General features: G+C 36.6%; 1 protein-coding gene across 1 annotated transcript; it reads left to right on the forward strand.

Annotated features, from left to right (window-relative positions):
- The first annotated feature begins 5,802 nt into the window (after positions 1 to 5,802).
- LOC130731607 (cucumisin-like) lies at positions 5,803 to 12,704 on the forward strand. The gene is made up of 10 exons (XM_057583887.1): positions 5,803 to 5,942; positions 6,497 to 6,591; positions 7,599 to 7,690; positions 8,208 to 8,442; positions 9,482 to 9,998; positions 10,186 to 10,289; positions 10,364 to 10,585; positions 11,417 to 11,528; positions 11,633 to 11,846; positions 11,971 to 12,704. Exons 1-10 carry the CDS (start codon positions 5,862 to 5,864, stop codon positions 12,498 to 12,500), a joined length of 2,202 nt encoding a protein of 733 aa, XP_057439870.1. The 5' UTR covers positions 5,803 to 5,861; the 3' UTR covers positions 12,501 to 12,704.
- The last annotated feature ends 404 nt before the right edge of the window (positions 12,705 to 13,108 follow it).

A 13,108-nucleotide genomic window follows, 5' to 3' on the forward strand; every position in this document is an offset into this window, starting at 1 on the left:
ATAGAGGTGGTGAACCACTACACGAAAATATTTTCGGGCAAAGCCGGCTTTGGCATTACTTTTGTGAGGATTCAAGCACTTTCGACCGGTCCGGGCCTTTAGGGAGATCCACCCTTTGTCTTTTATAGACTTAGCGTCCACGTCATAAAGGTAAAAGAAATGAGTGGGCGAGGGCGGGATGTTGATGGCGGCGCACAAAATCTCAAAACACCTTATGAACGCCCAAGAATTGGGATGCAGTTGACAAGGAGCCACGTTGATATCGTTCAAAATGGCTTGGATAAAAGGCGAGAAGGGAAGTCTGATGCCCAACTCAGTGAAAAAATATTCATATACATAAAAGTAGTGGAAACGATTTGTGGTGCCCTCAAACCTATGGAGCCAAGGGCGATCGTTCTTTCTACAGGCGAAGACGCGGAGTTTTGCGCCGACATCGTCGTCATAGCAAATGCCGTCAACAGCGTCAAGGAATTCGGTGACAGTCTCGTTGGTCGAATACACGGAGGCCTGATCTATGGGCTCTTGAGGAGGAGCCACTCGAATTGGAAGCGGAAGAGACGCGAAGGTCCTTTGCCGGAAAGGAATGACTTCAGCGTCGCTAAGGCGAAACCCACCGGCGAAGGTGATATCAGGGTCATTTTCTGGGGTGGGCTTCCGGTTTGGAGAGTCGCGAGGAGAGGCCATGGGGATGGTTGGTTGGAGAAAATAGAGGGGAAAATGCAGAAATAAACAAGAAAGGGGAAGGATGAGACTCACCGGGATGTGGAGTAAGTATGGGGTGGCAACAGGACTGGAAGACATCGGCGCTGGAATAAGAGCTTGCAGATGGAACTTGGGGTGCGATTAGAGAGGAAAACGGAGGTTCTGGAAAGGGTAAACAGAAGGGGAGAAAGGTTTTTATAGGTGAAGGGTGATTGTTGGGAGGCTGCGCGTGGGGGTCGTGCAAGGTCATGATTGCCTGGGAAAGGGTGTGTTGCGTGCAGAAGGAAGTTATTACGCATGATGTGAAATTACATACAGTCTTTCCTAAGCGTCGGCCAATAGAAACCTGCCCTTAAAACCTTGCAAGCCGACGTTTCAAACATTTTGAATATAGCGGTTGAGATTCGAAGAGATTTCTTGGACACATGTCTCGCCGTTTTCGAGGTGTGTGGCACTCAAAGCAAAATGGTGTATTTCAGTCGCCATCGCCGGTCGGGCACCTAGGTTACTCGCCACTTGTGTGCTTGTGGACTTGTGGACTTATGGGTTAATGGCGCTCGCCGGGGGCTACCTTGAAAGTATAACAAGTAAACGCCATGTTGGCGACCTAAAACTCGCAAGGAAGATGTATGAAAAGATAAAAACTAGGCCGCAATTTTTTTATTTTTAAAGACACACTAGGCACTCGTCCCTCAAGCCCGGTGTCTTGTGGACTTGTGGACTGGGCGAGCCCCAAGAGGGCCTACGCCCAGGGGTCGCCCGCCAAGTGGCGGGTGCCTAGCCTGAGAACTGGGCTACCGCCAGCAAGGCCCAGTTGGCCCATTTAGGACAACCACCCTATAAATAGGTGGTAGTTGTCACTTATAAGGGACTTTTAGCTCATTTCTTAATAGCATACTGGAAATTCAGTTACACTCTCTCTCTAGTGCAATCTCTCTACTCCGTTGGGTACTACCCTTCATCTCAATGTTCAAACCAAAAACACCATTTTTCATAGCTTTTAGAATTAGTTGTTGAATGACATGTTTGCTCCCAAGGCTGCACAAACTCTCCCTTTATATATATTATTATAGATTTTAGATAGGTATAATTCATATGGTTTATTATGGTAATTTTGACATATTAGACGCAACTATCATTCTGTATATGATGCAAAGATTTTATAAGCATGTGAGCTATTTGAAGTTGTCTAAATGACCTATGTGGGTTACTAACCCACAATTTAATGGACCAATAAGATTGTTTATCAATAAATTAATAAATAAAATATAGAAATTTCAACTCACTTATTTTTAATGTGATTGAACAATGAGTTATTTAACCCAAATTTTTCCATGAATCATTTAAACAATCATAGCTATTTAGCACAAGATTAATTATTGATGTTACTGCATGTTATTTATGCAGCTTTGCCAAAGGCTCCATGTGATGAATATGTCAAAGTGATACAAAGCATATTGATGTCTCATGCCTTGCTGCTGGGAGAAGATAATCTGAAATGTTATTCAAGTTCCCTTCCCTAAATTAATTTGTTCTTGCGAGCTCGATGATTTAATTAAAAATTTAATCATTTTGGATATTGATTAATTCGTTCACATCATTTTAAATCCAAACTAAATCAATTTTAAATTCATACTAAATCGTTCGTTTGTATATTAAATTTATCTTATTTTTCTTTGGTTAAACGTGAAAACCCACCCTAAACTTTAATCGAGATTTGATTTTCGTCCCTCGCCAAAAAGTCTTCCTAAAGACGCCTTCAAACTACATTTTTTGTTTGGAAACCGTCCTTTCCGTTGATGAAGCTCCGGCCGCCGTGCCCAGGTGTCGTTTTGAGCCCATGCGGACATGCCACATAATATAATGAAATGATGTGTAATTTTTTTTAAAAATAACTTAATTTTAATTGAGTCCCCAAAATCTTAACTAATTTAATTTCTAACCCTAAAACTAATAATCAACACTAACCTAATTTCTACCCCTTCCTCCTTTAGATCAAAACCCCCAATTCGAAGAAACCCATAAATTAGGGTTCTTCATCTTCTTCTTCTTCACTTCTTCTCCATCGAATTCATCATCTCTTCTCCCTCGACTTCTTCTTCCATTCTTTCCCTTCCATTCGATCTCTGTGCAAAGCCCCCTATTGTTAACCTTCTCAGCATAGAGTTCAACTCTGTTCTTAGGAAACTAAAACCTCTTCTGCACCACAGAGGTAAGCTTCCGAATTCCCCTTCCCTTCTCACCTATTCACGAAAAAAGAAAAAAAAAACCAAAACCAGATTCAATAACCAACACATTCTAGAGTGAACAAAAAATCAAAACATGATAGTGACCCACCGAGAACGGCCTGAGTTCGAGTGGCTTTGATGATGATCTCGGTTTTCATCGGAGTACCCATCCTCAGCGAGCTCTCGTGTCAGAACTTCGTTCAATTCGGCGAAGAATACACCATCAGCAACAATCTGCATAACGCAAACACACGGTTAGAGTTTGGAAACTGTGGATAGGAATGGAATAGGAAATTGACGAAGGGAAAGTTGAATTCACTTTTCGCTTCTTGCTCATTTGAGTCGCCATTGTCGCGAATGAGAAGAAAGTTGGATAGAGAAGAGGCGCGAGATCTGAGAGACTGGACTGCACTAAACTCACTGTAAACCCTAATTTTCGTTGAGGCGTAGACCTGAGAATCAGTTAATTAAGCGCAATCATGATGATTTTCGTAGAGAGAGAGAGAGAGAAAAGACGTAAGGTTGAGAAGAGAAGAAGAAGATGCAGACCGAGAAGCAGAAAAAGATGCATCGAAATTCAAAAAATAATTGGAGTTTTTAGCTGAGAATTAATAATGGGAAATTGAACCGTAAAAGTGTTCTCCCAAACAAGGTGCTAACCCAAAATTGATTCTTATTTTGGGAAGAGAGAGGGGAGGATGAAGTCGATGGAAGGGAAAGAATGGAAGAAGAAATCGAGTGAGAGGAGATGATGAATTCGATGGAGAAGAAGAAGTAGATGAAGAACCCTAATTTATGGGTTTCTTTGAATTGGGGGTTGAAATTCTGGTTCTCGTATGACAAATGTCCTATGTGATGCTTAGGCAATTGCCTTGACAACTGAACGACAGTAAACAACAATAATGTAAAAGAAACAAATCACAACACAAAAGTTGGTAACCCAGTTCGGTGAAACTTCACCTACGTCTGGAGGGTTTTCACCCAAAGAAAGGAAATCCACTATCTCAAGATGTAGGAACTACAGACACTCATGAACAACACAGTTCATAGTTATATTCCTAATCTACCCAGTGTTTTTCTACTTAGTATATCGACCTAAGTATGAGAGCCCCTCTCACTTTCTCTCAATCACTGCCACAGTGATTGGTAAGAACAACAACAATCAGAGTTATATCACTCAAGAACACAGAACATAACCTTGCCTTATAGAATCAATGAGCAAGGTTAGTTCACAAAGAACACAAGGACAAAAACAACTCACAAATAACAATCCTAAAACACTTGATATTTTTCTCTCAAAGCTTCAGTACTCTTCACGTTTTAGGTCTTCATATTTATAAGCTTCAGCAGCAGTAGTGGCGGCACTAGGGTTTTGCATGGGCTGAAGCAACATGTCCAACACATCAGAACGCAATCTTCCTTAATGTTGATTGCGTTCACAATAGAATCACCATTAATACAATAGAAACAAATCTCCAATCAAAGATTGCTTCAACAAATAAACCAGCCCACATTAAATAGCCAAGATATAGCTACTTAATCCGTAAATATCCACAATTAATATACTTCCGGATTTCCAGGGCACACATAAGCACTCCAAGTCAAGGACTGATGTCCTGTGCTACACAAAGGCAGATGTCACAACATTTGCTTCGACATCAGGTTGTTTTGGACAAAATGCAAGACAACCAAAAGTAACAACAGGGGTTTTGATCTAAAGGAGGAAGGGGTAGAAGCTAGGTTAGTGTTGATTATTAGTTTTAGGGTTATAAATTAAATTAGTTAAGATTTTGGGGACTTAATTAAAATTAAATTTACACGTCATTTCATTAAATGATGTGACATGTCGACATAGGCTCAAAACGGACACCTAGGCACGCCGACCAAAGCTTCATCGGCGGCAAGGATGGTTTCCAAACAAAAAATGTAGTTTGAGGGCGTCCTTAGGAAGATTTTCCGGCGATGGATGAAAATCAAATCTCGGTCAAAGTTTAGGGACGGTTTTCACGTTTAACCCTTTTTATTTTATTTAAACTAACGCGATGCCGATGACCTAATTAATTTGATTTCATATGGTCTAAAATATGCTTCTAAACTTTAATGTTTAAATCTCTTATTTATTTTTTGAGTTTAATTTTTATACACAGACGGTGTAAAAAAGTTTTACACAGTAATTCAATTAGAATTCATCAATTTTCTATGTCATAATTAAATTTGAATTTAAAAATACTTAAAACGTAAAATAGAGTGCTGCAATTGAATACATGTGTAAAGTCTTTACACTACTAATACATATAAATTAAATCCTTATTTTTATCTCTTTAAGCTATTATGACTTTATCAAATGTTTGTATAGTTATACTTTTTGGAAGATAGAGATTTTTTTTTACATCGGCAATATAGATTGCACACAGGGATTGATCCCTGGGCCTCCCCACCCAGCCCATATGTTCCTTCACTCTTACCACTTGAACTATTATTCGGTGACAATTTTTTTTAATTTAAATCCAAAAAAAATAAAAATATGATTAATTTAATCCCTGAAAGAATCAATTTTAAACCTAAAAGCCACCAGAATAAAGTAGTTTATAGAAGAATATTCGCAATGTAATTAAGATTAATGTGACCATGCATGAATATTACTGGTGGGGATCGTAGCATGATTTTTTCTAGGTACATAGCTCATTGAAATAAAGTAGATCAATTGGCTTGCATATTTTTATTATAATTAAACACTAGTAATATGTTTTCCCATTCAACAAAAACACACTAGTAATATAATATCGACGTGCTTGTAAAACCCGCACGCCAATGGTTGTTTCTTTTCCACAACAAATACTCTTTGGTGGAACCGTGGAAGCATATAGACTCATATATCTTATCCTCCTTGGAAACCTTTTCTGTTTGTCATTTTTATCTATTGTGGCAAATATGGTCTCTTTAATGCCATGCCTTTTCATTCTTATCTTGGTTCATGCAATTACTCACACATATTCTACCAATGATCGCAAGGTAATACATACATCTCTAGTTATATTTGTTATTTAGACTGTAAAATTTGGTGTTATATATACACTTGTTTATATTCCTTGCTCAGTTTTACTCTCAATAAGTGATGATTTCTGTACCACCATTTTCTTGTAAACATACAAATACGTGCAATTTGTAGAGTTTATTTACATAAATAAGCTTTGCTAGAGATAAAAATTCGCCATGCAGATGTCTGGATGTCTGCCAGAAAATGGTGGTATACGAGTCGTTTTTGTATTCAATATGTAACTAATCAAGAAGATACAAGATGCTACTTTTTTTTTACTATAGATCAAGAAAAATCTAGTTCTCAAGTTAAAAATACTTATGTACAAATTAATTTTTTATAGCACATATATAAGAAACATATCATCAATTAAGTGCACTAAATGTAAATGTAAATGTTAGTAGTAAAAATATATATGGTTTAGCCGTGGATGAATTTTTAACATATACAGCATAGAATAAAATTGCACATACGATATAGCTCTAAATTTTCTCCATTGAATTTAATCATAGATAATTTCTGAATGCAGACCTATATTGTATACATGGGTGATCATCCTAAGGGCTTGGACCCAGCATCTTCACCTTCTCTTCACATGGCCATGGCTCGAAAAGTTATTGGCAGGTTGTGCATTAATGTTTTGTTCACATCACACTCACACCTCATTATAAGTGAAAATGAAGTGAGAAATGAGAGAGATGGAAAGAAAAAAGCTTAAATAAACTTTTAGTCACTGCAAAATACATTATTTTTGTTTTTCATCCCTACAATTTTTTTTTTGTTTAACATCCTCCCAAATTATATGTTTTGTTTTAGTCCTTGCCTTCACATTTTTCATCCCATCTAAGTTGGAATAAACACAATTAATGTAAGAGTATAAATGAATAAACACAATAACCATTTACCACAATAACTATTTAATTCATATCATATGCAATTCCATCTAGATTGGATGAAAAATGTGATAGTAAGGACTAAAAGCAAAAATTTTAATTTTGGGAGGATGTTAAACAAAAAAAATATTTTCCAGAATGAAAAACAAAAATGATGTATTTTGCAGGGACTAAAAGTTTGTTTAAGCCAAAGAAAAATTACGTGGAAAGTGGATTTTTTTTATGTGAACGAAATCGAATCATGGTTGTATTTATATCCTGATAAGATTTTCATTTGTTAACTATTACCTTCGTTCCTTATTAACTGTCCACTTTGAAGAAAAAATTTTGTTCCTATATATCTGTCCACTAAGAGTTTCAAGAGAGCATTAAATGATGTTTTTTCAAGAAATGCCCTTACAGAAACAATAAATGAGGAAAACTTAAAATACATTTTAAAGTGTGAAATAGGAAAACAAAGAATACTTTCATGAAAAGTAACGAAATTAATTGCACTCCTTAATATGTGTTTCTTCTCTTTTAAACAGTTATAAATAGGAACGAAGGTAGTACAAATCATGTGAGAAATAGATTTCAGCACTATAGCAATACATTTTAATCGGCTACTTTATAGCGTTAGTGGAATACAGCTAGACATATTCTTTTGTTCCTTCCAAGAGTTATTTTTTTTTATAAGCCCCTTCCAAGAGTTATAGTATTGTAAAATTGACCATCTAAATTAAATGTGCATCCATCCAGTAATTCTAAACCAGGAGCTATACTTCACAGCTACAAGAGCTTTAATGGATTCGTCATGAAGTTAACAGAAGAAGAGAAAGAAAGAATGGCAGGTAATGCTCAGATTGAAATTCAACTTTTGATCAGTAATAAAGATGAAACTCAAGACCGCTTACTTACAAAAGCTATGATACCATAACTAACCAAAAATTTATACGATTGAATGAAAATACATAAGTTATTTTATATTATTATACTTCCTTTATTCTTTAATTTCTGTCATTTTAAAGTTTTGACAAATGTTTTAAGGAATAATATTAATATTTTTGTTTCTATCAAAATTTCCACATAACTTTCTAATATACTCTTATGTTTCTTATTAATTAAAGCTCTTAAATTTTTCTATCACCATTAAATTATAAATATAATTAATCCTCTCTTAGAATTATAAAAGTGATAAATAAATAGGTAATAAAATCAAAATAGTGACAGATATATAAAAATAGATAAAATATTTCTACAAACACCATGTTAACTTAATAGTTCATTATTTGTTCATAGAAGAAATAGTTTTTCATAAATTGACTTAAGAGTCCGTTCACGTTATACTCAACTACATTATTGTAACAGAAATGGATGATGTTATATCTGTTATATCGGACAACAAGTACATTCTTCACACAACAAAATCATGGGACTTCATAGGGTTTCCCCAGCAAGTAACAAGAGCAAGTATGGAGAGTGACATAATAGTTGGAGTAGTTGACACTGGAATTTGGCCGGAATCAAAGAGCTTCAGTGACGAAGGATTTGGCCCTCCACCAAAAAAATGGAAGGGATCCTGCCATAACTTTACCTGCAACAAGTAATCAATTAATCTTCTTTCTCATATATTATGCAAAGAATGCTCATATTTAGACATCTTATTTGTGACATATATGTCATTTGGACATACCGGTTAATCAATGTTTTTAACTGTCACAAAATTATGCGGTGGTTAAAAGCCACTAATAATAATTTGTATCTCTGAAAGATGCAACACTGCAATTTCGTATGTCCATCAACCTTTAACTTTATGCAAATGCTACTTTATGTGAAAAATTCCAAGTCCACATTGACTATACATATAATTACATATAGTCAAAATAATTTCTGTAAAAAGTAAAACAATCTTCACTCCAAGTTAACTCTCTAATAGAATTAGACCTAACCCAAATTGTTAAAATAGTATTAGAGTCGCTGCTATCCACAACTGTCTTGTCCTGCAAACCTCATGCTCAACGAATTAGTTTTTGTTGGTGATTTTAGAATCATCAATGGATTTTAGTAGTAATGTGATTTACTATAGGCCGATGCAATTACGCGTTACGCTCGGAATCGAGTTAGGGTAGTGCGGGGTGCACGCTCGGTGAGCCAACGTATAATTGACCGCGAATACGAACCGAGGTCCAAGGGGCAGCGCCCCTGGCTAGGGTGCGGGGCGGAGCCCCGTTCGAAATTTTTCGAACAGTTATGACCCTATTTCGAATTTTCGAAAAGTTACGACCCTTTGTTCGAATTTCCGAACAGTTGTGACCCTAAACATAAACTCCTATATTAGGAGTCTTTTGCCCGAATTCAGGGTACAGAAAAAACGAAACCTTACTACTCTCTGCATTCCTGGTCTGTTCTCTATTGCCAGAAGCATATTGATCTTCAAGAATTATCCCAACAAGGATTTCGTGAACCCAGGCAAGAATAGGGTCAAAATACTTTGTTCGTAAAGTGACAAACACGATTCTCTGAAGTTATCCAGGATTATCACACCCTAAATTTCCAACAGTTTTTGCCTTAAATTATACCAAAACTGAATTCTTAAAAAACGTGATTGTTTCATTCATGTTATTCACCATTTGTATATGAAGCAAACTAATTGGAGCAAAATACTTCAACATTGACGGTTTGTATTTGAAGAAAGATATCAAATCTCCTAGAGATACAGACGGCCACGGGTCACACTGCACCTCCATCGTTGCCGGAAACTTAGTCACTGCAAGCCTGCTAGGCTATGCCTCTGGAACGGCCCGCGGAGGAGTTCCGTCAGCTCGCGTCGCGATGTACAAAGTATGTTGGGAAAGCGGTTGTGGCGAGGCAGACATCCTTGCTGCTTTGGATGCAGCAATTGATGATGGTGTTGATGTGCTCTCTCTTTCAATTGGATTGAGTGGAATAGGGTACCCTGCCTATTTTCAAATTGGACTTAACATTGGAAGCTTCCATGCAATGAAAAGAGGCATATTTGTCTCAAATTCTGCTGGTAATTCTGGCCCTTTTCTATACTCTATGAAAATTTTTGCACCATGGATACTTTCTGTGGCCGCTAGCACTTTTGACAGGAAGTTCGTTACTAAGGTGCATTTGGGCAATGGTGTTGTTTGTGAGGTACTAACATTTTGTGTCTAAATGCTAGCTTCTGTGCCATTTTATTATGTTATTTATAATATGATTTTTATGTACTAAAATTAATTTGCTCATAAACTCTTTTAATTTGTGCATTTGATTTTTTTTTTCCAGAATAGAGAGCGGAAACTATAATTAAAACATGTACTAAATTTTGTATGTTCTGCAGGGGTCTACCATCAACACATTTGATCTAAAAAACAAAATGTTTCCACTGATTTTTGCTGGGGATATACCCAACATTGCTGGTGGATTTAACAGTTCGAAATCCAGGTATCACCAGCAATTAATATGTGAATATTCTTTGTTGAAAATATTGGGTTCGAGTTTTATATTTTATTGTTCAGGTTTTGCTCAGAGAACTCTGTGGATAAAAATGCAGTGAAGGGGAAGATCGTTGTGTGTGAGTACATTGAGGAACCAAAAAAAGTGGGGTTTTTCTCTGGTGCAGCTGGTGTTATATTTGGAGCTGTTTACCCAAAAGATCTTGCACCCAGTTTTGCCCTGCCTGCAACGTTTCTTAGTCGGGGGAACATTAGAAATGTACTATTGTACATGGAAGCAACAAGGTATAGATACAATTAATAACTTCTATTAATTTTTATTTGAGTGAAAAATAATTTTATTCTAATTAAAATCAGAAGCTAATAAATCTAGTGGTATAACTATAGGATGCAAGGCTCTTTATATATTTTTGAAGTTTTCTGATTATACTGGGCGCATCTAGCGACGGTTGTTCCGGTGGTTGCCTAAAACTGCTAGTGGAAAGCTTTGCGGCGACAATTGATGAGCTGCCTTGAGTTTGTTTAGCCATCACCGTTGAAACCACCGCACTATAAGAGCGAATCAGCCGCCACTAATCCTTTTTTTAGTGAATTATATCGTAGAAATTCTTGCTTGTTAAGAAATTGCTTCCTATCAATGTGTCAATTAAATGATAGTGCATTAAGTAAGGTCAAGATAAACTTTATCTATGTTGTAGATCTCGCATTGGTTAGAGATATAACATAAATTTCTTTTACAAAGGGTAGAGCAACCCTATAGAGCAAGTTTTTGGGTTGAGTTAAGTTTTCCTAATTCTAATATAATATCAGAGTCTATCCTAGATCCGTTTGTTGGTGAAGACCTCCCATATTTAGGCCACCTCGCAAATGTCCAGTCCTACAAATTTCACGCCCCACATGTTCAGGCGTGAAAGAGTGTTAAAAGTCTCATATTGACTAGAGATATAACATAGATATATACCATTTTTAAAAAGGTAGAATAACCCTCAACTCTTGAACTAGCTTTTGGGTTGAGTTAGACATTCCAAATTCTAACAATTTGATTAAGAATTTGATTAACTCTTCAACTCTATAGAACTTAACCTTTTTTCCATTGATCATTATACCAATTACCAGAAATCCAACCGCCACAATATTGAAGAGTGATGAAGTCAAAAATACATTATCCCCTTATGTGGCTGCGTTCTCATCAAGAGGTCCAAATCTAATCACACCAAACATTCTCAAGGTAACTTCAAAGATAATGCATGCATATTTGTTGTCTTCTTTAAAATTTCAAATATTGCTAATGCTCATTGTAATTAATTATTTCTTGATGTGGCATATATGCAGCCTGATATTGCAGCACCAGGGGTTACTGTGTTAGCTGCATGGTCTCCCCTTAACCCCATTTCAGGAGTTGAAGGTGACAAAAGAAAACCTCCATATAATGCAATCTCCGGCACTTCAATGGCTTGCCCTCATGCTGCCGCCGCAGCCGCATATGTCAAATCATTTCACCCCAATTGGTCTCCTGCCATGATCAAGTCCGCATTAATGACCACAGGTAATATAATTCATGACTCAGTCTACTGCTTTCGCTGCTATAGGAAATTTATCATATTATGTTTTCATAGTTAGAATAGTTAATTTTGTAGTTTAATTATGACCATCTCTGTTGCAATTAACAGCTACTCCAATGAGTTCTGCTCTTAATCCTGAAGCTGAACTTGCATATGGTGCCGGACAAATTAACCCTGTGAAGGCAGTAAATCCTGGTTTAGTATATGATATTACCGAACAAGATTATGTTCAGTTCCTATGCGGAGAGGGGTATAACGATACTGTGCTACAAAGTCTTACTCAACAGAAGCTTAGTTGCTTTGGACATCCTCAAAAGAGAGCTGCATATAACTTGAACCTCCCATCATTTGCTATTTTTCATGGTGATGTTGGAGTTTCCCCTCGCGTTTTCCGCAGAACAGTTACAAATGTTGGCTTAGCAAAATCTACTTATAAAGCGAAGGTTATAACTCCATCCTTGTTGGAAATTCAAGTGAAACCTGATGTTCTGTCCTTTACATCTATAGGCCAGAAAAAATCATTCTCAGTTGTGGTTGAAGGGGCTCTCACTGTGAATGTAATCTCTGCTACTTTGGTTTGGGATGATGGAAATTTTCAAGTTAGAAGCCCAATTGTAGTGTACAGAGATCTACCATAACCAACAAATTAAACGTTCAGTGACCTCCATGTATGTGATTCAATAAAAAAAAATAGCAAACAAGGGAAGCATGCTCATCTGGTTTAGCTTAGTTTATAGTAAGAGGCATGAACCAGGAAGCTTGGATGTTTCTACATCATGGTATTTTATGGTTAATTTATCTTTTGTTAAACATATTGACAATAAGGCGACTGATTTTCTTTTAACATACCGACAATAATCTGATTTTTCTTCCTCTGATGTTATAGGGTGGAGGGATGATCCTCCAGATTTGGTTGCTTTTCCTGAATCTTATATATCGGTTTAAGTAAAACCCCTATTTCTTTCATTTAATACCTTTGGAAGAATTGAAAAAAAAGGGCTTAATCCTTAAATTGGTTCATGTCTTTCTCTCGCAATCTGAACTAGGTCTCTCCCCGGAAAAATTTGTGGAAAAGGTCCTCATGAATGCAAAACGTGTGGAGTCAGTCCTCGCCGGAGCCCGGAGCTCCGACGAGTGATGAAATGACACGCTGACTGTATTAATGAAGCTGAAGTGGAATAATAAAATGAAAAAAAATTAAAATTAGACATCATATAATTAAAAAAATTAAAACCTACTTGTATAT

Source organism: Lotus japonicus, chromosome 1, assembly GCF_012489685.1.
Source record: "Lotus japonicus ecotype B-129 chromosome 1, LjGifu_v1.2".
In the NCBI taxonomy this organism is placed as follows: domain Eukaryota; kingdom Viridiplantae; phylum Streptophyta; class Magnoliopsida; order Fabales; family Fabaceae; genus Lotus; species Lotus japonicus.

Excerpts from the sequence above, each read along its gene's own strand:
- LOC130731607 (XM_057583887.1), top strand. The coding sequence starts at position 5,862 with ATGGTCTCTTTAATGCCATGCCTTTTCATTCTTATCTTGGTTCATGCA. Across the intron at positions 7,691-8,207 it reads AGAGAAAGAAAGAATGGCAG|AAATGGATGATGTTATATCT; the intron begins GTAATGCTCAGA and ends TTATTGTAACAG. Across the intron at positions 10,290-10,363 it reads TTTAACAGTTCGAAATCCAG|GTTTTGCTCAGAGAACTCTG; the intron begins GTATCACCAGCA and ends TTTATTGTTCAG.